The sequence below is a fragment of the Grus americana genome, chromosome 1 (assembly GCF_028858705.1).
Source record: "Grus americana isolate bGruAme1 chromosome 1, bGruAme1.mat, whole genome shotgun sequence".
NCBI classification, from domain to species: domain Eukaryota; kingdom Metazoa; phylum Chordata; class Aves; order Gruiformes; family Gruidae; genus Grus; species Grus americana.
In genome coordinates, this window is record NC_072852.1 from 51,487,175 (window position 1) to 51,514,990 (window position 27,816).

General features: G+C 36.8%; 1 protein-coding gene across 11 annotated transcripts; it reads right to left on the minus strand.

The window, feature by feature from the left end:
• Nucleotides 1–579: 579 nt before the first annotated feature.
• On the minus strand, nt 580–27,816 carry CEP83 (centrosomal protein 83). 11 transcript variants are annotated; one of them, XM_054803096.1, is made up of 20 exons: nt 27,683–27,767; nt 26,245–26,308; nt 25,760–25,979; nt 25,529–25,623; nt 23,114–23,204; nt 21,759–21,930; nt 21,255–21,405; nt 19,936–20,028; nt 19,524–19,655; nt 15,840–16,091; nt 14,383–14,514; nt 11,328–11,442; nt 9,699–9,843; nt 9,415–9,564; nt 8,658–8,733; nt 7,389–7,546; nt 3,980–4,109; nt 3,016–3,119; nt 2,310–2,368; nt 580–1,459 (listed from the first exon to the last, which is right to left on the minus strand). In XM_054803096.1, exons 5-20 carry the CDS (start codon nt 23,181–23,183, stop codon nt 1,362–1,364), a joined length of 2,037 nt encoding a protein of 678 aa, XP_054659071.1. In that variant the 5' UTR covers nt 23,184–23,204; nt 25,529–25,623; nt 25,760–25,979; nt 26,245–26,308; nt 27,683–27,767; the 3' UTR covers nt 580–1,361. The 11 variants fall into 11 exon arrangements, with proteins under 11 accessions (XP_054659071.1, XP_054658996.1, XP_054659029.1 ...); XM_054803021.1 differs by having other exon boundaries at nt 2,188–2,368; nt 27,683–27,766; XM_054803054.1 differs by lacking the exon at nt 23,114–23,204 and having other exon boundaries at nt 2,188–2,368; nt 27,683–27,766.

The following is a 27,816-nucleotide window of genomic DNA, read 5'->3' on the forward strand; positions in this document are numbered from 1 at the left end:
AAGGTCTCGCGGGAGCCTGCAGCGCCGGAGCCAGGCACAGAGCTGCGAGGCTGGCGAGAGCTCGTTGTGACCAGCGATGGCCTGGCAACCCTTGGTGAGGACACGCGGCAAGCTGGCTGAGGCACAGATAGGCACTTTTTGCAAATGAATCCTCCAGGAGACAGTAGAAAGAGCTTCCGTTACTTCTAATAGCGATGCTCTTCTCCTCAGAGAAGTCTAACGACTTCCCCAAGAAAGCACGGTACAATCCCTCTACTTACCTCCTGTATGGAAAACCAACCGTGCAGCCGCTGGAGGGAAAAGCGCCATCAATAACGACATCACCACATACAATGTAGTTATTCGGTTGTCTGTTACTACAGTCTAATAACAAAACCGAATAAGCTATTAAAAGAAACCACACTGCATATCTCACCGTCTCATACTTTCACTGCAGTATTTTGGAAAGAAAAAAAAACCACCCACACCAATAAACCCTTTCACTATCAAGTCATAAAAATTAATCGATCCTTTGCAAGTTTCTGTTACTAAACTGATAAGGCAGGAAAAAAAAAAAGATTTTAAATAAATACATTCAACCTTGAATAAATAATTTTATTGTAGTTAAGTAAACAAATTACAGTAGCAAGAAATACAAACAAATTTTCATAACGTGAAGGCAATTTGTTATACTTCATCTCTACTATGTTATATTAAAAACCCTGATTATTGCTTATTCCCGTTATAAAACCACAAGAGGCACATTGTCAAGGGTAGCAAACAGAAGTTTTCGGCACTTTTTCCATTTCATTTCATCCTCTCTACCTGCATGGGAACTTCAAAATAACAATCCCCACGTGGATTACAGTAGTGTTAACAATCAGCCCAGCAGCCCAGCAAAGCTCCACACTGGTACAGTAACTTCTACATTGAAGGAGTAAGAGGATATTATCAAGTAAGTTTTAAAGGATTTATCAAAAAATCCTGGATTTTAATATTTATTTTAAATGTCAGCACAACCCAAACCTTGATAAATGTTTTAAGTTGCACGTCATGAGCTTATCTTGTAATGTTTTACCTTTCAAATAATTTTACATAATTTATATAAAAACATTTCAAAATGTAGTTAATCTTTCAATGCTTTTGAACCATTATATTTGATAATTTATGAAAAAACTATGCAGAATATATTTTATGCTATTCAGGCACAAACAAGCATGTTTTTGGCACAATATTAAAAGCACGTACAAAGGATAAGCTATGGAAAACTAACAGCCTGTAGAGTTTGCAGATTTTATTTGGAGTCCTCACTTTGTGCATCGCCTTCTCCAGCGATCTTGCTTCTAGCCAAGTCCCTGTATGCGCCCACCATTACTCGCTCTCTAGATGGTCCAAGATCTTGCAGCTGTTTTCTCTGTGTAGTTTCTAGTTCTTCCAACCGCTTGCGAAGCAGGGAAAGCTCTCTTTGATGCTGTTCCTCCTTGAAATTCCAAAAAAGTAGAAAAAAGGAAAAAAAGAAAAGTGGCTCCGTTACATTTTGCACACCTACAAGGGACCAAAATGAGCTATAATTTCATTTTCTTCAATTAATGGTTTTAAAATAAAAAATGTGAAGTCCAAAATATCATTATTTATTAAATTTTACTCCTGACCAGTTTGTGGGTATTGGTCTGACATTCAAGATGAACAGCATCAGCAAGAAACAGTCGCGCAGGCGTTCCCCCTCTCAGATGAAGAGGCACACCGATCTGAGGTCTTGGTTATCAAGAATCTGTAAAGTCAGCCAGGTCAACCTCAACCAGAGAGATTTTTCACCCTCAGAAGCTCACCAGAGTAAATAAAACTCTTTTAACCACACGAGAAATCAGGAGCATCAATACAGCTATTTAATAATGAAACCGTGGTGTGAGAGCACCACTGTAGTATTCCTTGCCCACAAGGAGGCATTTAAAGCCTCTCAGGGGAAGGACAAAGTACCAAGAACCCGGTTAAAACTGCCTGTTCATTACATTCTGTAACGTATCATTTGTTTTTCACGAACCCCCTCCTGTTGCGAGGAAGGAAACATCACTAGGACTATTCCTTAAAGTTTCCTTTCTCTGCTCAAAGATCAAATACTCCTTCATTAAGACTAAGGTCTTCTAATGACGGACTGTTCCAGCACCCTCTTTTGTTGTATTATTTTCGCAACTTGTAATACATCACCACCTGAAGAAGGGGAAAGGACACTTCAGGCCCAGGAGGCAAGGCAGGTGATGACATTATACCGACTGGATTGAGTGACGGTATGTTAGGATTCAGAATTAAACTCCGGAATTCATTGTGCCTACGTTGCAAGTCCTTTAGTCTCTTCTGGAGGCGTGCATATTCTTCATATGAAACATTCTGCCTAGAAAATAAGAGATTTCTTATCACTCAAAATCTGTATTATCCCAACACAGAAGTGTACCTCTCCACGAGTTCTCTGCTGTTTGCTATCCCTGTGAAGAAAAACTATGTACCAGAAGATCTGGAAGGTGGAAGATCTGTGTATGTTCTTCTGCCTAAATGTCTGTCTAAAAGTTCCTCTACATATTAAACTATCTGCTGTATTACAGATTAGCATTTACATGGAATAAATTAAGCTTTTAATAGCATTCACAGTAGTGAGCCATAGGAGCCACATTAAATTAATTATTTGAATCAAGCCCTCCATGGGTGCTCAGTGAAGAGGAAAAAAATAGGTGCTTGTCTTTCAAAGAGGATGCTAAGTCTGTTTCTCTTGCCATTCTGAAGTCTTTTTCACTTCCTTCTTTTGAAGGGATTCCTGCAACTCCATCTATCAGGTATTTTTCCTCTATTTCTGCCCTGCAGTTGTCTTACAAGCTCTCAGCTGCCCATGCTAAGTAGACCGCATTCAAAGAATTCTAATGCTGAAAATGTCGTTAGATTGGACTCCAGTTACTAAGTATCATGTATCTTCAAAAATACTTCATATTTCTAAGTCAGATCTTGGGCATATACCAGTTTTCAAGCTAATAAAAAGCAGTTTATTACCTATTTAGCACCTGATTTTCTTTTTCTAGTTCTTCTATCTTGGCTTCCAAAAGTTCTAGTTTCTCTTGCATCCTCCTTTGTTTATTATCATTGAGGGTCTTTCTCTGTCAAATAGACATTTCAAACAGATAAGTAATTAGATCCTGTAAAAATTAAATCTACACTGTATATGATTTCAAGCTGTGATAGTTCTTAGGATTTTCCTTCATTAAGAAGAGGTGCTGTGTTGTTTGAAGGTTCTGAATCCCCCAATGGGAAACAAAAGGGATGGGAAATTATCCATAGCTGCAACTGTAAGATACACAGCTGTCAGTCACTTGTTGGTCAGTGACTAATTGTACCAAACACTAACTGTAGTTGAGCATTACAAAATTCATTCTTCAAATGACCATGTACAAATAAGTATAAACATGACCAAAAAAAAAAAGTATGCTTTCTTCTTTTTTTCTCTCCCCTCACACTGACCTCAACTTTTTACAACCCTAAAAGCTACTGGTAGTTTTCATAACCTGTATGCTTCCAATGTCTAAAACTGCCAATTAATCTTTTGCTTTTATAAACAATCAGCTTTTCCTTTCAAGTTATTTCACAAAAAGCAAGCTTAGGAAAAGATATAAAATTTTAATATTCCATCAAGGAAAAGTAGAACATCATTTGTCTAGTATCCAAAACATCCTCCTTACTAGTCAAGGAGTCCACGTCTTAAATAACCATATACAAACACACGCGCGCCAAAAAAAAAGCCTCACAAAATCTTTGATGGCATTATAAAGTTGTTAGCTGTAATATTCTTTTGCATATCACTTCAACCTATTTCTATGCTAATCTTGAAGAACCTGATATATTTTGTTATTATATACAGTAGACTGCAAATAAACTATTAATATTAAAACAATTCTAGCTAGCCAAAGTAAAGCTGAACTTTTCATAAGCTGGATCATTCATAAAGGAAGAGTCAACGTGCCTTTTTCTGAGCAACAGCAGCTCGACATAGCTTGTTCTTCACTTGGTTGTATTTCTCTTCTTTCTCTGTGATGCACTGAGTAAGCACATGCTTCTCCTCCAGCCATTCTATACGTTTGTATTCTAAAGCCCTTTGAAAAAAATCAGGTAAAAAGCTTAAGAGGTTACACAGACAAAGTAGCGCGTTCGATTAATGCCTTAAGGCTCTTAAAAGAGATGCATTTTTTCACACCTCCTACCTTTATATACTCAAAGTATCTGATTTAAATTTGATTGTGCTAACAATCTAATTGTAACTAACATTCAAACCCTGCGCATTAGCATCATCGTAGGTTTTGTTCAACTATGAGACAAATTTTGAAAACTGATTCTGACAAGCTAGTTAATTGTTGATTGCTCGCTGGTTTGGCATGTTGCCAAACCATCAACAGAAAATTTCTCATTTCAGATCAAATAATCACACTGGAACACAACACTAGACACCTATGCCAAACATCAGTTGTCAGAAGAGCTGACAATTACCTTCTCTGGTAAGAGAATAGGTTGCTGCCCTGTGTGGTCTACTATGCCTTTGTAGCGGAGAAGTACGGACTATTTGCTCCCAACCAGAACAAATGCCAACACAACAGGAAGCTCCCACCGATATGGTTCCTAGACAACATTCCAGCTGAACACACACCACCGACAGCATATGTTATCTGTTTAGGCCTTTGCATGATTAAAACATACTAAAATTAGGCTGTGTTCTCTCGCAGCGGATAGGAAAGGAGCCAGTTTCTCTCTGCTGCCTCGTTTGTTTAGGCTATTTGCATTGTGGGTCAAAGTAGACAAGAACTAACTGCATATTTAACTACATTACTATTAAAAAAAAAATCAAATGGTGAGAGTCTAAGCAGCAATTTTTAAGAAATGCAGTCGAAGGCTTGGTATCAGTGCATCCATACCACTCCACTCCTGGGCTGATGCAGTTTTCCCACAGGGACTCTGAATAAGTCTGTAAATTTCTCACCAAACCCCCTTTCCCTTCCCCACAGCAGAAGTATTAGGAATCATCCACTCTCAAATCAGAACTAGGATCCTGGCCCACTTGGCAGCCATCACAGTTCTTTTAGCAGATCCAGTGTGGTTTGTACCTTGCTATTGACTGTACATTACTATTACTACCCAGGAACCAAAGAGCTTTCTTGAAAAGCACTGCTTAAATGTAAAAGAATTTCAGTTGAGACACTGCTTAAAAATGCCATGAGATTTATTTGTTTAAAAGGCCACTAACACTGTTCCTGAAATGCTTAACAAGTGCCTGTTTGAGCTCATCTCTGATCTGTGTCAGTCTCATAGTTTGCCTTCAGCCCTTTTTCTCATTCCACATTTTTATTTCCAAGCCTAAGATTGACGCAGGCAGCTGCTTTGCCTCCTCACAGCTCAACTAGCATTATTTTATTTATCTGAAACTTTTTATCTTTGGCTTTCTTACCTTTTGGTCCTTATTTCACTTCCTCCTTAAGGCAAGTTACTTTAGTGCAACTTGACTCTTGGAGTTCAAGCTCATAAGAATCACTGAACAGAGGGAAGGAAGTTCTATCACCCACAGTCAGAAAAAGAATGGAAACATATCCCAAGGCTCCCAGGGTAACAGTAAGACAGACCTGCAGGACTGACACGTAGGCTGCGAAGCTGCTTAATTTCTGCAGTAGCAGCCTTGGTGCATCTCCTGTTATCTACATACTTATACAATGATCTCTGAGGACTGCCAAGTTCCTTCTGCTGCCTTCCCAGGAATACCTACTCCTGACTGGTCTGTGGCCCATAAATACATGAATGACATAGACAGTCTCACTCAAATAACAGGACAATCTCACTCAAAATATGAATACACCTTCCTAAAGTAAATACCCAAAGTATTTAACTGACAGCTGTTACTGACAGCTGAACGTATTCTGCACTCCCCACAAGATAATGTCTTCAAATGTTAAACTGAAAAGCAAGACTTAAACTAATGACAACAAAGCAACTGCAGTACCAATTCGTAGCAAAAGATAAGTTAAAACAAAAAATGCCATATTAAATAGAAAACTTCAAAAAGATATAATCTGGGACAGTGACTTTTTTTACAAACCTACCACACAATAATCCAGTACAAGTTAGACATGTATTTGATTATTAGGCTAGGAAATACTAAATAGCCATTTCAGACTGACAAATTAATCTTTAAATTCCAGTAAAGTGTTCATTGCTATATGGAGTCTGAACAAGATTTGGTTTCCTTCAGCATCTATTAGCATATTTTGATGGTATGTGGTCAAGCTTGTGCAAAAAAGGAAAGTGATTATTTTTAATTTTGATGAGAGCAACTAGAAAATATCTGATAAGCTTTTATTTTCCTAATATCAGCTAAAAGGATCTAGTGGAAGGGGGGAGGGGGAAGTATATACACACATATACAGACTGAGTCCCTGAAATCTTATCTAAGCATAATACAATGCTTAAATGCTTTTGTCACCCTTAACGCTTAAATGCTCTTAAAAGAACTGTGTGACGCTCTAGATCCACTTATACTAGTATGTTTGACATTCGCTTCCTATAAAATGAAATCCTATTTATACTAAGTAGTGTATTTCACTAGTCAATAATTAATTATAACAGACATGAATGGAAACAAACTCCTATTTTTGAAGTTACCACAAGCAAATCTTTTATATGTACTGCATAACAGAAGGTATTGATACCTGTGAATATTGAAATATTAAGATCAATTCAAGCAATTAGAGCCATTGCTCAATAGATGTAACCAAACAAAAGGGAAACCATTGTAACTTAGAAAATAATTAGTTGTAAGATAAGAAGCTCTGGAACAATCTCATTTTAAACAGCTCGGCCTTGGAAGAACAGATGCGCAAAGATAAGAAAGTTACAAGGTGATCACAAAACCAGCCTTGAGGGATAAGGTATACCTGATACCAGGACTGAGTCTGAAGACCCCCGAGGACCACACGGAGGTGCCAACAAACATGCGCGAAAGACATTAGCATATGCTAACGAGTTCCCGGAAAAGCCATGAATGTGATAACCACTACTCGGAAATATACTGAATATGTATATTAACATAGTATAAATACTTGCTAGTTTTGTCTTTTGGGTGTGCACGTTAGGTGGAGTTATCCCCCGTGCACCCAGCGCTGCAATAAAGAATGCCTGCTTTCTAAAACTTCAAAATAAGTCTTAGAGAGTGAATTATTTTGCCGCTTTCCAGTAACAGTATCACCATTTTTTTACAATTGTCCAATTTTTCCTGTTCATTTTTAATTTCTGACTTTATTCAGAATCTACATTCCATAGTTAAGTAACACATGTGAAAGGAACACAAGCAATATGAAAAGGAAAAGTAAAGCTAAAAGGAAGAAAAAAATTACTTCTCTGTTTCCAGTTGAGCTTTTTCTGCCTGAGTCCTTGCATGTTGACATTCTTGTTTCAATCTCTCTAATATTTCCTTCAGCTTCTGATTAGACTCCAACAAATCATTTTCTGACTGAGAAAGTGAGGCAAGCTGGAGTTGCATGTTGTGAATTTGCTACAAAAAATGAAATTTTTCCATTTGAGAAGGCATGCAAATAACTAACAATTAATTTTGAGATACTGAGAGCAAAATGCAGACACCAACTGGCTGCATTAGCTTTTCATAAGCCTTCTTTTCTGTTCCTTTTCTCCTTACTCAACAGCTTCTCCAGAAGCTTTACAGTAAATCACTACTAGACAAAGAAGGTTTTCTATTGTAGTTTAAATGAGAAAGAGAAAGGGAAGCAGGAGTCTTCAGTCATTGATGTGTCCCCCAGAACATAAGAAATCCAACATTAAGCCCCAGGGCTGGAGAGAACTAGAGCACCACACAACATTTAGTAGCAGACCTGTGGAGCTACCCAGACTCTTCTCTCTGTAACACACAATGTGTTACAGCCAGCGGTGGCTGTACCAACCAGTTCACAAAAACAAGTAAGTCGAGTCTGAAAGTCCAACCTCTGCAGCCAGCCCATAGAAAGGATGATTTCCCTTTCCTTTTCCTCTCCCCGCATTGACACTCAGATACCCCGATTTCTGGAGGGAAAAAAATATTGCCTTGAACTGCAAGTGCACACAGCTTGCAGACTACTTTGATGCACAGCTACGTTCTTACGTACTAAATAACATCACAGGCGAACAGGAGTTAAAAGAATTAGGTTCAATTTTCAACACTGCCATCAATTCACTCTGCAATAGAAATATACCTCTGTACACTAGTTTATTCATTTATGAAACATCTGTTAAGCACTTGAACCTCAGATGAGGGATGCAGTGTAAATGCAAAGCATTACCTAGAAACAATTTATAAGTCTCCATGGAAACTGCATCTGCAGTTAAATAGTGCATAACTGTATTCAATATACCAGTCTATAAACATTCAGCTTTGAAATCCTTAGTACCCACAAAACGCATGAAGCAAAAAGCTGTAATCCATCTACAAAGGTCCAAGAAAGCATGACTGATTTCTGAATACTTTTGCTTTTAAATATCTGTTGCATGCATTTTGTCCCTCAGGAAAAAAAAAAAAGCCTTAAAAATTCAATCTAATCTTCAAACACTAGGCATGGTAACTGCAGGAAAGATTGTATTTCTCTATAAAACATTACAATGCAATAAAACCTTACCTGTTTCAGATCAGCACTTTCACGTTTCTTTTCTTCCAACTCCTCTGTCTGAATAGCTTGCTGTTGAATTTTTAATCTAAAATTGTATAAGTCATCCTTATTTTTATTTAATTAAAATATGGATGTTAGTAGTTAAGACAAATCAGTCTGACAATAGAATATATTGCACAATTTGAAAGGCTGATAAATATTTAACTAAACAACGATTAAAATTAGATTTTTATTGATTGTTAGAATTCATTTAGGAGTAAGAAATACGCTAATTTGTTTGCTTTTGGAGTATGACTTTTGCTCATTTTGGTCATACTGACCTTCATACAAATACTATAGTAAAGCACCTTCACTGAGAACTATAATAACCAACTCGAAGAGATATGATATTTCTGGGTCCCAGTTTGCCAGTTGCTGATATGGTGTCATTGTGGAAAGAGAAATGGTTTACTCTAACATTGGGGCTATGCCAGCAGCTAACACGGACTCAATCTCAACACATACGAAGACTGTAAAATTATGTCTTAAAAACATTCATTAAAATCATATAATTTTTAAAGGTTTGGATGAATTTTTTTATTTTTATTTTTAAACAGCACGTTTTTAATTCTGGCCTCTTTTTACACAATGCAAAAGATAATTTTGTTTAATTTACCATAACGAACATTTGTTTATCTATGAATAGCAAACTTTGATACTGACTATTGTAAAGAAGTTAGGGGGGAAAAATAAGAAATTTGTGTTAAGGTTAGAAAAGCCACACTACCGCAAACGCTGAAGTTCCTTTTTGCTAGATTCTTCTGCCATCTGTACAACACGTAGTTTCTCTTCATACTGCTCCTTTTCGGATTGCCTCCTAGTATCTTGTTCCAGTTTCATCTTCTCTAGATCAGCTAATCTGTTCTCGAGTTCTAACCTGAGACATTATTCAACATGCACACAAGAATCATGACAAAATACCAGAAGTGTTTAGTTGCTAAGAATGACATTTTTAAAAGTTACTCAAAGCACTCCTCTTTTAGAAGTTGAGCAGTAAATCAACAAACATACTTTTCATCCTGTAAGGCTGCAATTTTTTCAAAAACTTCCTCTTTGGCAGCTTGCACTTTACGAATTAGCTCCCGATCCTTTTCTACTAAAAGCACCTTATGACGTTCAACAGCTGCCTTAAGAATTTCCTTGTCTGACAGCAATCCTGCATTATACATTAAAAAAAGTTAAAATGTCATTATTGATATCAACCTGATGAAATCCAGTATTAAATAACTTTATAAATTGATAAAAGGGAGCTAAAAAAAAATAAAATCACAATACACATGACAGAATGAATGAATGAATGAATGAATGGGAAAAAAAACCCAAGAAAAACAGAAGAGACATGGTCTTCCTTAGTATAACAGCAACATTTCAAAAACTTCTGAAGAGTAACCATTACACTGGCATCTCTGTCTATGAGGGTTTATTATTTTAACATCCAAAAGTAATGAAACAGTTGATATTATTACAGATCTACACTCTAAAGCAATTTCTGGTAAGCAGTTGTGTCTGGATTTTTTTTTTTTTTTAAAAAAACAAAGGTGTTCCACAATAGCTTATGTAAATGTCATGTAAGAAAATTTTTTATTTTCTTTTTATGGAAAAGTTTATGGTAAACAGTAACTGGTTACTAGTGAACCCACAGTAACCTGGCTACAATAAATCTCCCATTTTAATCCACTCATATTACCAAATGAGGCATTTCTAAAATTATGACTCTATACACAGGAACAAAAGATGCAAATTAAAAACTTGTGACAAAGACACCTATGCTCACTGGCAAGTAAGCCAACATGCTGTAACAATGACTCCTGGTTATTTAGCTAATTCAGTGACACAAACTGGATTCCGTGGCAAGTTCAGGTTAGTTTAAATCTTGCCTGTATTTAGTTTCATATTTCGTAGGGTCCAACATTTTTAGTTCACAAGACAGTCTAAGTCCGCTGTTGATCCAAAAATCACAGCGTTTTAGTTGCTCTTAGAGAACTTAATATTAAAGCAAGTGAACAGACACAACTGTTCTAGGAAGATGAAGGTACTATTTTGGGGTTATGGCAAATCAGTGAAGACAGTCCACTTAAAAGCTGTGTAGTGATTTAACATCATCAACACATAACTAGTACTAGAAAGCTTTGGCTTTTTCACTCTAGAAAGCTATTTCAAGTTGCCTACATACTCAGCTGTATTAGGTAGCTTAGAACATCGCCTGTTTTCTTCAAAGAACGAGCTGGAAATTGTATTTTGTTTCACATGGCAGCCTTACCCAATTATCATTTCCACAGACACAGAATCAGAAAACAAAACCATCAGTGAAGCCCTATGGTACGTTCAAGAAGAGTATGAAAGACAATAATGGAAAAAATAACCATATTAAGTACATGATTTGAACCAGATTATGCTCAAATTGTGCCACAAATTCGCTAATTTACATAAATGAGAAATTGTTCTGCAACTGTTGTTCTTAACCTCGTAGACCAAGTGACACAACACAGTTATTTCAGATACAAAATGAATTGTCAGATCTAGGACCTAGACCAGAAGTAGAAGGTGGAGGCTGCTGGGGAATGTTTGGAGGAAAAGTAATTTTAGTATTCTAGCTAGAAGTTACAAAATAAAACATTAGAAATTAATTGCACATTTTACCATCCATTTCACTTTGAATCTTGTTTCTCTCTCTTTCTACCTCACTCTTTGTTCTTGCTGCCTCCAGTTTGACATTTGTTACTTCCAATTTATGTGAATGCTTAAGTTCTTCTACCTATGAATTAGAAAAAAAAATCAACTAAAATAACTATATATATATTCACAGCTTTACTGCAAGTTTTTCACGTGATACTTTGCTAACAAGAAAATTTGCCAAATAATCATGGACTATGCTTATTTTAAACATACCTTAAATATTTTTTTTCCATCCACTGCATTCCTGAAGCCAATCCAGAACATGCACTCTTGTAGATAATTTTTAATGGCAATTATATAGATACTGTAAACTAAAGCTTTACTAAACTTTAACTAGCCAGTTATTACAAGCTACAGTGTAGAAAAGTTACTCTTTTAAGAAGCCTTGGTGACATATACACAGATGCACAGGATTGCCTGTGAAAACTTGGTTTCTGAGAAAATACTATACATTTGACAAGTTAGCCTTCAAATATTGAGGCATTTCTGAAAAGACTACTCATTGGAAATATCTTGCTATGACATTGATCCAATATTGCATAAGACCCTGATGCCTCGCTAACTCAAGCATTAGCATATCAATTTATACATACTTCACTTTTGACTAAAGATCCCTCTCAAAATCAAGCTAAAATAAAGTTTAAATTTAATCTCCCTAAGTAACACAAAACAGAGATTGTAAAAACAGACTCCCCCAAGTAATTTCAATTTGGTAACTACTTATGGTCCCCCTGACCTCCTGGAGTGCTACCCTACTTTCTCAAAATCCAAGTCTTCATAGTTTAAAAGTGCATTTTAAATCAAATACTTCTCTACAACTGTAACATACACATCAAATGGCCTCATAAAAGCAGGAGCTTTAAGAACATCAAATCAAAGACAATTACTGCTTGCACAGAAACCTTCTATAGTTTAGGCATTCGTATGCAGTAATTACACGGTCAATGAGAATTAAATATCTAGAGGAAAGCACTTATAATGAAAATCCATTCACAATGACAAATGTAATTACAACCTGCTAGCATATACAAGTGGCAAAAGGTTAAGAATGACACAGTAGCTTATTAAGTAACTACACAGTGGATTTGGTTGCTTAAATACTAAGTTGAGAACATTTCAGGGCAACTCGTAAAGATTTAAGGTGGCTTTTTTAAGGCACAAAATCCGGCAGACAAATATGTGCACCTGTGCTCAAGAATAAGTTTGAGTGGGTGCAGAAGTGGGTGGAGGTTAGTATAGAAATTAGTTTCTACTTTCCTCCCTTCAAGAAACACCACTGAACATTTTCATTTTCTCCTACTTCTGGAGGTGAAGAGAGAACACCAGTTGCTACAAAAAGTAAAGACTGTAACAATCTTCTATATATTGTGACAGACACTTGATTAAAACATGTTTAACAGAAGTTTTCCCCTCCTATTTATTATTAATGTGAAACAAGTATGACAGTTGGTATAAAGAGGCTTTAAATACTGGTATAGGTATATCCTATTCTTACAGTAAATTAGAATTTTCTTGGATTAAGGACCAAAATGAAATACTTCACACTCGTGAACATGCACTGTAAAGCCTGTTTTGAATTAAATCAGAGATTGTTGAAGAACTACATAGAAAGTTTTCTTCCTGTATTGTATCTTTCTTGAGGCATATTATGACAATATTAGCTGCCATACTCAGACAAAATGCATGTCAGTGCTATTTTGGAAAGTATATTCAGAAATGCAGGATAGCTTTAAGTCAACAGAGCTTAAAATAATTCTGCAGTTCAGCTAGATACACAAGACCAAAGTCAATGGCTTTACAGTTAGTTCAGAACTAACTAAAGCTTCTCCAGAAAGGTAAGAAGCCACAGGGGATTAAATTTGCTACCAGGAACTGACAGATGTGATATAAATTTATTACCCAGTATTCTCTCCAGATAGGAAGGAGTAAGAGACAGCAGAAAGCTAATATTTATCCAAGTAACTATTTCATTAGGACTAGTATCCTGACTCAAATTTACACAAAGCGATGTAAGTATTCTGCAACTTTTGAAGTTCAAATGGTTTACTAGTGTTTCAATTTTTGTTGTTTATTCAAATAATCACATATGAAATTACATAAAGGATCTGTGTTTTCTAAGTTGTGTAGCTGAGGAGTCACTGCAACCAGATAAAACTCTGAATGTGGCATCCATACTAACCTAATTATGCTGAAATACTAAACAGTGATGTCAAGTTTCTTAAGCACTTTCAGGTTTTCCCTAAACTTGAAGCCTTCTGATCTTTTTTTTTAAGTATTTTTTCCAGAAATTTCTTTAAGATCTCAAAAGAAAAAAAAGAAAAAAAAAAACCCATACAAACATAGAACAAAACCTTTAAGATCTGGTGCCAACCCAATAACTAAGATACTCAAACATGTTGCAAGACAATGATCTACTTAAAATGATATGATGCAGTGCTGTACAGAAATGTTTCTGTACAAGCTATGCTGGCATTAGCCCAAGAAGAACGCTATGTTAATGTGACTATCCTGCTTCTAATATAACCTAAATCTCTGCAGGTGATTCCAATGCAGCTTGTTTCCTGCAGCTAACGCAGCCCAATCTGAGGATACTTTTTAAGATCTCCAGAAGCTACAGCTCCATTAAAAAAAGAAAAAAAAACCCAACAATTTAAATCTCTATTGTACTTTACACACTTTATGAAAAAGTAATGCTTGTTTCCATCAAATAAGGCTATTTTCATGAGAACTAAAAACATGCATATAGAGACACCTCTTCGAGCCCTATTCTGTTTAGAGAAAAGATCTAGAAAATGAAATAAAAAGAGCATAACCTCAATCTTTAGAGATACTTTTAGGGACATTTTTCCTGTAAAGTCACATAATCTATAACTTCCAACTGAAATTGGGGAAAAAAATTCCAAACCTATTTTAAGTCACAGCAGAAGACATTGTTATTCTTAATGTAAAATATAAACAGGAAAAAATTAAACATAACTGGATATGAAAAATGTATTTCAAATACCATAAAAACACTTACTTTAGCAGCTAAGGAACTGACTTCTCGTTCAGATTTGTGAAGTTTGCTAGTTAAGAGAATGTTTTGCTCATGACTCATCCGCAGTTCTTTCTCAATTCGATCAATCTGTAGTTCAGCAGACTTCTTTTCTGCCTTGAAAAAAGGAGGTATCTGTAAGATTTTTGGAGCAGGGCTGTCTCTTGCTATTGACTTGACAGGTTCAATTGATCTGGGCTTTCAGATATTACTGACCCTTTATATTATAAAATAATATATCAATATTTATCCTGGCTCAAAAATATGTTCCAATACAACAAGGGTCTTGAATTTTACTCAAAAGTCACAACTAGTTTTACTAACACTGCCTGCACAGAATCACACTCATTTTCAGTCCTACTTCACAAGAGGCAGAGGTAATCTGACTTAGTTAGGAGGCAGCAGGTATTACAGGCCAGTAATTTACTGGTAGGAGACACCAGTATGACTGTAAATGGTGCTCAAAAAGATGCCATATGTTGGCCTATGCAGTTACATTAACTGAAGAATTAACATCATGGAGAGGAAATAAAATGGAATTACTGTGAATATTATAGACTCAAAACCTGGAGCTTTACTAAGTATCAAAAAGGTAATCTAACCTATGATTTCACCTTCATTTTTCTGAACTGACCTATTTCCAGCAGGACCTTTTTTTTTAAAAAAAAAAAAAGTTTTCTAAATTAAGAATATTACAACACTTTTTCAGTTGTGATCAGAGTATTTTGTAACAAAGGTATACAGAACTGGTAACAGTACAAAAGGAAAATGAACCATCTATCTGTATGCTGCAACTGTGCAAGAAATCTACATAGAAAGACTCCCCACCTAGAGAGATAGCAAGAATGGACAGTAGGACTGAAGACCACAGATGAGGAATACACTGGAACCCTGGGAAACATACAACAGGCCAGAAATACAAAAGTTTCTTTAAGGGAGAGCAACGGCCAAGAACTAAAAAATTGCAGTAATGTATGGGAAAAAGGAGAGACACAGATAAGCAAGGAAGACAACGACACATGAGGAAAGGATTAAAGAAATAGGAGAGCATCAGGAGACATTTTTGAAAAGAGTAAAAAAATTACCATAGCAGATTATTAACATCATGTCACCAGTTTCTAATTCCAGCCAAGTGACAACTGCTGACATGACCATCTTACTGACTGCAAACATGGATATCACTCGCATCTTTAGAAAGGAGATTATTCAATAGAATCTCTCATTTTAGCTCTCCACCTTTCCAAAGTGAAATTGGTGGTACATGATTCCCAATGTACTTACAATTTGTTTTTAAATCTGAAATGTACAAATTCAAATTGTGGATTCAATGGCAAAATTATCAGTGATTTCAGTGACAGTTCTATCAGGCCAAGTGTTATTCTCACTACAATCTACAAGGAGGCAAAATTGAAAAAGAAAAAAAGAAAAAAAAAGAATCTTACCTCTAGAGACCTTGTCATAGCCTGCATCTCAGCTAACTGTCGTACTTGTACTCTTTGAACACTTTCTGCCTGCACACCACAATTGTCTCTTTCTGCTCGTAGTTCTGCTACTTCTGCTTCTAAGCCTTTTAATTTCTGATACAGTTGTGCCTTTTCTCTAGAGAGTGCCTCCACACGTTTACTGTCCCTCGTGGGATCAACACTAAGCAGCTGATTATGGAGTTCTTCTTTATCTTTATCCAGCCTTGCAATCTGATAGTTGTTAATCAGAAAAATAAAAGCTTTTACACTGGTTAGGTATCAGGCAGCAACAAATACAGCAGTTGACAATTCAAGAAAGAGAAGCAATATGCATTTAAAAATATTAAGAAATTACATTCACATTTATTTTCTTTCTGAGAGTAGGAAAATCAACAGACCCATACTTCAGGTAGAACAAGAGGAAACGGCCTCAAGTTGTGCCAGGGGAGATTTAGATTGGGTATTAGGAAAAAATTCTTCACCGAAAGGGTTAGGAAGCATTGAAACAGGTTGCCTAAGGAAGCGATTGAGTCACTGTCCCTGGAGGTAATTAAAAGACTTGTACATGTGGCGCTTAGGGACATGGTTTAGTGGTGGAAATGTACGTCCTAAGTTAACAGTTGGAGTTAATGATCTTAAAGGTCTCTTCCAACCTAAACAATTCTATGATTCAATGCATTTTTTGCTTCAGTTTTCATTGATAAGGCTTGTCCTCAGATGTTCCTGAGCCCCCTAGTCATCTGTGGGAGTAAAGCAGTACCCAGAATAGAGGAAGAAAATGTTAGGGACCATTTAATCCACTGGACACACACAAGTCCTTAGAATGGATCCCACCATTTTGAAGGAGCTCACTGGTATCATCGCAAGGCTATTCTCTATCATTTTTGAGAAGTCACGGCGATCAGAGAAGGTCCCTGATGCCTGGAAAGAGGCAGATAGCACACCCATCATCAAGAAGAGCGAAAAGGTCAAGAAGAAGGATCCAGATAATTACAGGAGAGTCAGCCTCACATCAGTCTCTGAAGGTTAGGAAGCAAAACTTCTTAAAAGCCATTTCTAAACATGAAAAACAAGGTGATGGAAAGCAGGGTTTACCAAGGGCAAATCACGCCTGACCTACTTCTCTGCTTTCTAGAAAGAAGCGACTGGTACTGCAGACAAGGAAAGGGGAGTGGATCTTGCATACCTTTATTTTAACAAGGTCTTTGATACAGTCTCCCATAATCTTCTCTCGCACCAAACTGGTGAGATACGGGCTGGAAAAGTGGATAGAAAACTGGTTGGGCTGCCAACTAGTTGGGCTGCCAACCAGAAAACTGCTTGGGACTCAAAGAGTGATGATCAGTGGTACAAAGCCCATCTGACTGCCTGTAACTAGTGGGGTCTTTTTGAGATCAGTATGGGGTGCAATATCGATTGATGTCCGTGTTAGCGACCTGGATGATGGGATGGAGCGCACTTTCAGCAAGCTTGCAAGTGACACCAAATTGGGGGGAAATGGTCAATGTGCTGGAAAGCAGAACTGCTATTCAGAGGGATCTGGACAGGCTGAAGGAATAGGCTGACTGGAACCTCTTCAACAAGAGCAAGTCATGCATCTGGGATGGAGTAACCCAATGTAACAGTACAGGCTGGGGGCAACGGTCTAAGCAGCAGCTCCATAGAAAAGGATCTGGGGATCCTAGTGGACAAGTTGAATGTTAGTCAGCAGAGTACCCTTGCAGCAAATATGATCAACTGCATCCTGGCACATTGGCAGAAGGGTAGCTAACAGATCCACAGAAGTGATCCTTTGTCCCATTCCAGTACTTGCAAGACTACATCTGGAGTTTTTGTCCAGTACACAAAGAATTATGACAAACTGGAGCAAGTCCAGTGGATGGCCACCAAGATGGTCAGGGGGTTGGTGAACATAACATATAAGGACAAGCTGAGAGAACTATGCCTCTTCAGCTTGGAGAAGAGGAGATGCATGGTGAAGGGAAGAGAGGCAATGGACACAAGTTAGAACATGTGAAATTCCAATTAGATATTAGGAAAAAAGTTTACCATGAATATAGTTAAATATTGGAACAGTTTGTCCAGAAAGGTTGTGGAATCTCCATCCTCGCAAATGTTCAAGATTCAGCTGGACATGGCCCTGAGTAACCTGATCTCATTACACTTCAGTATTTTAAGCAGGATGTTGGACTAGAAGGAAGTCTTTTCCAACTTATATTATGATTCCACAATTCTATAACAACAGAAATCAAATATGCTAGTAACTCAATACAGCCAACATGATTGGGCCCTGTCAGACAGAAAGCAAAAAAAAAAAAAAAAAACACAAACTTTCTGTTACAAGCTAGTACAATAGGTACAAACTAATCTCAAGACCATATATTTATAATATGTTTGTTAGTTACAGATTCTAGTGTTTCAAAATGAGTTAAGTGAACTGCATGTAATATTGGGACAAAAGAGTAAGAAAGTAAGGTATGTAAGAGTTCTCGATATTTGGAGACTAGTCCAAACTCTAATCTGCAGCAGTGCTTTTAGAAGTTGCATCAGTGATCTCTATGGAGCAAAGCCAATTTCTGCAGCAAAAGCCCTTCCAAATCACTTTTATGAGGAGATTTAAACACTTATTGCAAGCCATCATTTAAGAATTAGGATGGTTTTGTAGCCTCCTTGTACTAAATGGCATGGAAGGTTAAAAAGGCTCTAAGAGAGAGAAACTAGATCACATTGCACCCTGGGCTCAAGGTAGTTTCATTCTCTGAAAGTGTGCTAATTAGCTGCAAGACTAGCACAAACTCAACAAGCCCACAAGAGAGGCAGGCTGTAAAGCAGCATGTGGGTTTAGCTCTGGGAAGGACAGCTGTTCTGGTTTTAATGCATTGCATTTGCAAATTTGGACTGATTTTGAAAGTGATGATTGCTTTGATTTGTGTCTCACGTTTGGACTAATACATTCAAATTTGGCATCTTAGGATATATGCTCCCAGAAAAATACTTAAATGAATATGCAAATGACATATGCACCACTCATTTACACCGCCGCATATATTTAAAACATAAATAAGCTGGCAATTTATTTAGCTACACTTTTGAAAGTCCAATTCTGAAACAGAAAATTCATGAACAGTTTATTCAAGAATTAATACAACCAAAATAAAGTTACCAAAGTTTTCAGCATCCTTTTGACCACCACTGTCATGATCCAACTTAGTTGCAAAATGTACCCTTGTCTTGTACCTTTGTCTGGTATTAACAATATCTTCTGTTGCCTTCTTGGATTAGCTGCCACATAAGTAATTTAAAATCTAAACTTACATTGGTTGCTCAGATAACTTATTAATTTCAGGCTAGCGTAATGTCTCAAATTCCATCACAAATGCGATTAAAAAAACATTAAGCAAAGCTACTGGCTGTCATTTATCAGAGGGCAAGTCTATTCTTACTTATAATAGCACAAATGATATTGCGACACATGACTGAACAAACTTACAGAGACAGCTTTAGGCTAAGTCATAAAAGAGTTTTGAGAATTAAGAGAATGGAAACAAACACTACATTATGAAATTATGTCAAACTGACAACCCATCAAGTACCAACGTTTTCACAATGTGCAAGTGACTTTGTCATCAGATGCATTTTAAGCTTCTGTAACATTCTATGTACCTCAGCCTCATACTTTATTTTCTTCTCTTCTAAAATACGTGTATGTTCTTCCTTTTGATGGTCAAATTCTGATTTCAGAAAAGTATGTTCATAACGAAGTTTGTTATATTCTGTTCTGTATTTTTCCACTTCCTAAGACAAAAAAACCCAAAAACATCAATCAGAGAAGTTTTCAGATTTATTTCCTTCAAATGTCTGTGCAATGTTCCTATCATTTCACAAGTTATATTTGATGAACTGAATCCTCCCTTCTCTCTCTTCCTAGGTTTCAACCTCACTGCCTGGGGCAACAGTACCAGACAATGTCATACTTTGCTCCCCTTTCAGTTTTAATTTCCTAAGGTTTTAGGAACAACTATAAACTGGTGATCACTACTCTAAATGAAATAGAATATCAATACTTACTACTTACATTTTCTAGCTTCCGATGACGTTCTGTCATAGGAGATTCCAATTCCTGCTGTATTTGTGCTTTTAACAGTTCTAATTTTTGAGGAGTTAGCACCTTAAGACAGAAAGGTATCATAAATAAGTAGTCAAATCCATTTATTTACACTGTGATAGCAGCAATAAAGTATTTCAAATATGATTTTAGTAATCCTGCTTAATTTTCTGTGTTTTTCTAAAGAATTTTCAATAGTAGTTACAGAAGCAAAAAAAAAAAAATTAGTGAACTAAAAATATTCTGGGAAGATAACAGAAGCATTTAAAATGTCAGTATTTACTGGCAGAAGCAATACAAATGTCAAGCTGAATTGCTAAGAGATTTATCTCCTTTGTGGGGGAGGGGAGGAAGGAAAAGTGGTCTCACATAAAAGATAAAGAATTAGCATTTAAAAAAAATTAAACAGAAAGTGAATCAACCCCAAAGAATCAAAATGAGCAATACCAAACCAATTTTTTGTAAAACACATTAGATGCATCTTCTCCAAAAGATACATGGGTACTGGTTTGAAATTAAACTAATATCAGGAAACATTCCCTGCCTTAAGCTCCATGCTGCACGGTATTTTGCTAAGTTTTCCTGGGTACAGTTAATACAGCAAACTATCTACCAAGGAAAAGCTTTAAAAAAAAAATAATCCACAGCCTGTCACATATTCTAATTCATTATACTTTTCTTCCACTTTTCTGTAGCCTGAAGTCCCTGAAAACTACTTCTAGTTATGGTACCAACGCACATCTCCATTCGGAGTCTGGGATCCTTTGTTAGATGCTGTACTTGTTTCCTAAGAATTATATCCTGCATTAGTTTAAGGAAACACACCGTTATGGAAAATGTCATCCAAGTTATCTTAAATGTTGGGGGGTTTTTGTTTGTTTGGGGTTGTTTGTGCTTTTCTTTTTTTTTTAAGATGGGGAAAGCTGTCATCATGAAGAGAAACAAATACCTATTTTTCCAGTCCCTTATCCCAACAGGTTTAGGCATCTAAGTTATCCTCCAGGGCAGATGATTCTCCCCATAACAGGAGAGTGTGCACAAACAGAGAATGAGGGTCTTACTATTAACATAGTACATAACAACAGGATTTGGAAGATTCAGTTAAACAAGAAAACAATAATTTCATCCAATAGTCACCCTAGAGAAGAAACATTACTCGAGCTGGGTCAATTTCAAAATATCTAAAATATATTCAAGCTAGGAACATACATGTTACATAAACAGAAATATATGCATGGCCCTATTATAGGATTAAATTCATATTAAGTCCTGTCAGTAAATTATGTCACCTGAATCTTCAGTTTTTCCACCTCTTGTGTTTTACCCAGCAACTCCTCTCGATATTCAGCAAGTAGTAACTGAAATTTGTCATGTACAGTCTGCTTTTCAACTAACAACTGTTTCAGTTCATCTTGTGATTTTGTATATTCTTCTTGTAATCTGCAAGATAAAAATACATATTTATTTTATATTTACACTCTAAAATTAGATCTTAAAGCTCAAAAATCTCACATGCAGAAGCAAGCATGTAAACATATAAGTTATGACTAAACTATTAATATTCTCTTCCTGTTTTATATTGAAAAGTTATCCCATATTTACAAGCATAAGTAGTATTTTGGAAACCTAATCTGCAATGTCTTAAGGTATTTTGACTTATTTTCTAACATGAACAACGCTCAAATCTGTCCTTAAATACAGAAATAGCTAACACACACACAAATCCCTTCCACCTAACATTTAGTTTCACCTTTTAACAGCTCAAATGAAGAAACCTGTTTAAATTAGTGTACCTTAGATGTTCTGCCTTTATAGTTTGATAATTTGCTTTATGGTATTCACATCGCATTTTTTCATCAATCAGAAGTTTTTGTAATTCTTGTGAATTAGCCATATCACCATTTCCAACCACAGGCGGAAGGAGACTGTCCAAAGCATCCATTTTATGATGACTGTTCACGATGACTATGGAGAGGACAAAATAAAAATTAACTTATAACTAATCTACAAGGCCATCTACTTTTTCTGCTGACATCCCAGAAGATCAAGTCACCTGAACAAATACAAGGACATGTAATTAGCAATTAAGTACATTCACAGTTCAAAGATTTCACACGCTGCTTTTGCTTTCAGTACAGAAGAATCCTGGCTCTGCTGTAACTCAGGTTAGAAACCTCTACCGAAAGTACAACTCTTCTCTGCTCATTCTGCCTGCCCTGAAAAGTAATAGCCCTTCCAGGGACACAGAATAAACTTAACCATGGAGATTATTTGAGTCAATACAAAATAAGCACAAGCACTTCTGACACATTATATGAAATGTTATTTTTACTTATGCCGTATGCTGAGAATCAAAATATGATGTTAGTAATGCCCTAATTATACCTTGTTAACCAGGGTTCAAGCAGAGGCCACAGACATCAGACACATACAGCTTTTACTACTATTTATCACAGTCACGGTCTGTCACACTATCCTAACAAGTTGTACTACTCAATACACCATCATTTCAGCTGGAAGAAGAGCAGATAATTCTCACTGCTAAATTCCTATCAAGCCCTCTCTGGGAGAAGAGTTAAGGTTTCACAGACAGTCTAGAAGATACCTACCCAAAGTTCAACCTGAAATATCATTGATACATGTCACTTCCTTGTTTTCAAAGTTTATCTGATGGTTTCTTGTGACCTTTCCAGAAAGAGTTTTGCTAAATGTGACAATATCAGATTAGTGTGAGAAAGCTACAAATTGACAGATGCTGAGAAATGGGGAAGTATTCTAATATGCCTCATTAATTTTTCTCGATATTAGAAGCAAGATGAATTAATCTGATCATTACTGACACTTCTAATGGATCTGGGGGAAGGAGAACTGTAACTGAATTTTAGGGAAGTTACAAAGCTTTGAAACCAACTACTCTGCCATTTTAGCTTTTGGCATAACTGGACTGCTTAAGAGCTCCATGTTTGCAGTGTACAAAGCTTAATTAAAAAGTTGCAAGTGTAACTTTGTACTAAGTAAAACTCAAACAGGAAAAAAGTCAAATCTCCACCATTGCAAATACCTCACCTTCTTTACATATACAGTTGAATATATAACATTTTCTACCATTCCACTCTAAATCTTTCATGGACCTATCTTAAACACTTACCATTCGGTTTTATATACCACTGAACTATAAGCAAGTTGAAAATCTGTCTTCCATATAGGAAAATAAACATTGCATGTCAGCGTCCATTCCACTAAAAGACAAAATGGTCAAGAAAGTCTTATATTTAAGTTTTCTTTCCCATTTTTCCTTCCTCCATCACTAAAATGGGAAAAGGTCACAGGAAAATCTACCAGAGTTACAACACTAGTATAGGCAAAGTGACTACAGCAATTTTGTATTCTCCTTCACTCATATTTGCTGAGAGGATAAGGGGGAAGAAATCAGAATAAAGAACATTCACCTCGGTGACTGTCCTATATGCGCAATCAATTTCAAAAATTAATAGCATAAGTTCTGAAGAACCTTCTAATTTTTCACTCCTGAATTTTGTTGGTTGTTGAGAAACAAAGCACAACAGCAATTTCCAAACTCAATATAGAGACATTTTCAATTGCTAAGCCAACAGCTGTATGAGAAGAAGTGGTCAATGATCCTAAGAAAATAAACCATGTGAGAGGATAGAAAGTTCTGGTACGCAGAGAAAACCCAAGGCAGCACATCCCTAAGAATTTCTAAGCATACCAACAGGGTTACCATGATCACTGTACGAAAAAACAAAACAAACCAGCCACCAGGCAATAGTACTTTTCTCTGTCTCAGGTCTTTGCTTTCATAAGCTAGAGATACCAAATGTAACTATTGAACTGTAAGCCAAAGCTGAGAATTAGGAACACAGGCTTTAAAGTCAGGTCTGAATCCTGCAGCTTACTTGAGTAAGAAGTACTTCTGAAATGGCATAACAGATATACAGTCAAAGACACCAAAACACCACAGCATTTTCTGAGAGCTTATCAACCAAAAGAGAAAGATAAATGGAAATGCAATTTTTTGTGCTCTCAATTCCAAGCTGCTGCAGGTGGGAAATACATTCTCTCCTCACAGCTTTTACTACTATGAAAGAGTGCGTAAATCATCAAGACAGACACACACCTGGTCATGTATTCATCTGCATGAAGATTTCATGAAAAAGAAAAAAAGGGAAGAACAGAGGGAAAAAAATTGTAGCTTACAAAACCATTGTTTGAGATTTCAAAAACCTAAGCATTATGTAGTTAAGGAAACAGATCTATTTTGGCTTGCAGGGACATCTAGTGGCAAGTTTCATGATTTGCATTCGTGGTGACAACTGGAACAAACTACAAGAGAGATATCATTACTTGACGAGAGCTTTTTCCTTGAAATCATTAATAACAACTTGTAATATTTAACCTACTCACATTCTTACAAATAAAAAACTTTTTTTTCCCCTCTAAATCATAAAATAATTCCTGGCAGTGAACTGTCAATAGTCAACATCATTCAGGACTATGAATATTTTAAGTATAGTACTAAAAATAATTTCTTCTGTGCTAATGACTTACAGTACTTGCTCATAGTCAATGAATAGACCTTAAATAATCTTCAAAATTACACAAGACTACACCCATATTTTTGAGAAATACTTTAAATGAACACTAGTTAAAATTTCTTTCTTTTAGAGATCTGTTCAAGAAATACAGAACCATAAAACATTCTTTAAAGAATCTAAAACCACATCGCATCTAAAATTAATTCTCCATTTATATATTTGCCAAATTTTATCATGTTACAGAACTGCAAACTTGCATCAGTTGCCCTGAATTCATACTATGAAATTTTAACATCATTTTGTGTGGATATACATATAAAGGTATTGGTGCAGTCCTGAAATCTAGGAAGCACACGCTCAGCAGCTAAAATAGCAATATTGATTGTAGAATATCTAGCTAAGTGAAATAACTCAGTTACATTTCCAAGAATCACCTTTTTTTGCCTTCTTCTCCAGTTGTTTATTTTCATAGAGAGAAACGTTGCTTAAAGACCTTCTTCACATCTCTCTCTCCTTTATATCTACACATTATGAAAGGGATTTTCTTCTTTTACAAGGTTTTTCAGCTATATTATTTTAACTTTTTGTTGGCTACAAGCACTTAGAAGGCGAGAATACTTGCCTTTAGAGAAAAATATGTAGATATCAATATAGTTTTATTTATTTATATTACAATTTTTATTTTTGTTGTTTACAACAACGCTTCCTTCCTGCTTACCTGGCATAATCAAGTTACACGATTTCAGCATGTATTGGCAATTCACCTGGGTGACATATATAACTCACTCATGGCTCTGCTTTCCATACCACAGCCACACTTAAAACACATATATTGATCATATTTGAACACTGTTTTAAACAGATGATACAATGAAGTAATTTTGCATCTATTGATGAAAAAATTAACAGTATCTAGTGCCGTGTTTTGTTCAAGCAGTAAAATTCTCAGTAAAATCTGTTGAAAGCCAAACAGCTGTTTCACACAATGTATGGTTTAATCCATTCACCTGCTTTTGTCGAACTCCAGGACTCTTTATACTCTCTTTCTTTTCTTTTTTCTAATCAAATCAGCCAAGGTCTTGTGAAACAATAAATTATTTGCCTGAAAGAATAAGTGAGATACTCAAAGGAAGCACAGCCTCATGAAAGTGACTACCCCTTCTCACCCCTGCTTAAGAGTCTACAGTAAGACTAGATAACGAACTAATGAAAAAGTGTAATCCAATACAAGAGCTCACTGTCACCAGGAATAGGGGGTTCCACTCCTCCTTTCTTCATCCCCATTTCTAGATTTGTCATTCATCAGACCCTTCCATGAACTGATTTAACTCAAGAAGCCAACACACTTCAACAAGCAGAAAACACTCAATAGTTTTTCTGTGAGGTCACTGAGTCATGCCAGCTCATGGAAACATCCAACAGGCTACATCATCAGTGAAAGCAGGCAGCTGGTACTGGCTAGAAGAAAGGAACAAAGAGTCAAGTAAATAGGCAGGCTTTCTCCTTTCAGGAACCAAGAGTTGTCACATCATGAGCTCAGATGTTCATGAAATCACAGCCTTCGACTAGATATCCAGCTTTTAAGACACTCAAAGTTAAGTGAAACAAATCCTACCTTAAATGATTATGCAACACACTAATGAGAGATCAGACTTCCCATGAACATCAAATGAATAAAAAACAACACAAAATTATATATAATTTGAGAAATATGATAGCATACCTCTCATTACTTTAACAGTCCATATTCTACTAATCCATCATCAGCAACTTGCCAAAGTTAACACCTTAAGATAGAGAGAGAGAGAGACAGAGGAGGAAAAAAAATATCAAAGAGAAACATGAAAACCTTTATTACAGGAAGTTCTGGATACTGCTCAGATACCACTGTGGGGAATCCGGTCACTTAATACCTCTGCGTACCTAAGTGCAGAAATTTTGGAGGACATCTGTATGTTGACTTCTATAACGTAGAAGTCAATCTCATTCAAATTACTATCACTTCCTCCACAACACTTTTCAAAGTACAAATTCCAACAACAATTAAGCATACATTATTTCAGTGTCCATCCTTACACATGGCACACAGTATCACCCTCTCAATTTCTGTCTTATACTAGAGATACAGTTAATTGTTAGCTGAAAAGCAACAAAGTTATATCTTAACTCAGGATTAAAATTTTTGCTTTAGCCACATACATTACTAAGTCAAACTGACAGCAGTTACTGATCAAACTGAAATTTTGTACGTGAGCTACAGTTGGTAAATCTTGCTGTACTCAAGAACAACTAGTCTGCATATGCCACGTATGTCTTCCACTGTTTTTTCATTACAGGAGACCTTCAAACACACATGACAAACTTTTGCTCACTAGAATCTTACTCAATGTTTTAGTCAGGCATACAGATAGCTGCTTGTCACAAATAGTTCTATAGTCCACAACCAAAACTCTTCTGAAAAATCATTTCCCTTTCATATTGACTTAAAAACAGAGATGTTCAGACAGGGCATAGGTCTCATGTTAGTATACGTATCCTACACCTCCTTTAGGCAAAAATACAATTATATGCACCTTATAGTATGTGGACAAAAATATGCAAGAGAGGCAAAGGGAGCCATGTAAGTCACCATGACATTTTTACTGTTAATTTTCCTGTGACTTAGGGACATAGGAGCTTGGTCAGAAGAACAACACTAATACAGGCGGCACACATCCAGAGGCGTGGAAAAAGAACCATTATCCTCAATCTGCACACGGCTGAAGCTCACCGGTGGAAAAGAAAGCATGCGAAAGTAAACACTGGAAAGCCTGCCCGTGAGCAGGCTCTTCCTATCCCTGAACTTTGCCGCCCCGGGCTAATTCCCAAACCCGCCAGCTCACGACCAGCCAACGGAGGCCGCAGCAGGCTATTACCACCAGACAGAACATAAGACATAGGCGATCGCACCCTAGGACGGGCTGCCGACCTCTCTTCCCGGCTTTGCAACTCTCTGCTTGGTAACTAACGGCCCAGGGGAGGAGCGAGCGGGGCCGGAGCATCGGCCGAATGGCCTCCCAGCTCGTACGCCACGAGGTGAAGCCCCAAGCAGGAAGACCCCAGTCAGTCAGAGCCGACCTCCCCTCAACAATACCCTACCCCTCACACCCCGGCCCGCTCACCGGTTCGAGGAATTTAAAAATGGCGCCTCACTTCCCGCCGACGCCTCCGCCCGCCGGGGTCCCGCGGGGCGCGGAGCATCCTGGGAGGGCAGGAGCGCCGCACCGGGGAAGGCCGAGGCGAGCGGGTGGGGATG

Bases quoted from the DNA above. Each gene is read 5' to 3' on its own strand.
- CEP83 (XM_054803021.1), bottom strand. From the start codon at position 23,183: ATGTTTATTTTCCTATATGGAAGACAGATTTTCAACTTGCTTATAGTT. The intron at 2,369-3,015 runs GTAATAAACTGC...CTTATTTTCTAG, and splicing joins GAAAATCAGGTGCTAAATAG to GCAGAATGTTTCATATGAAG. The intron at 1,460-2,187 runs GTGGTGATGTAT...TGGAATTTCAAG, and splicing joins TGTCCTTTCCCCTTCTTCAG to GAGGAACAGCATCAAAGAGA.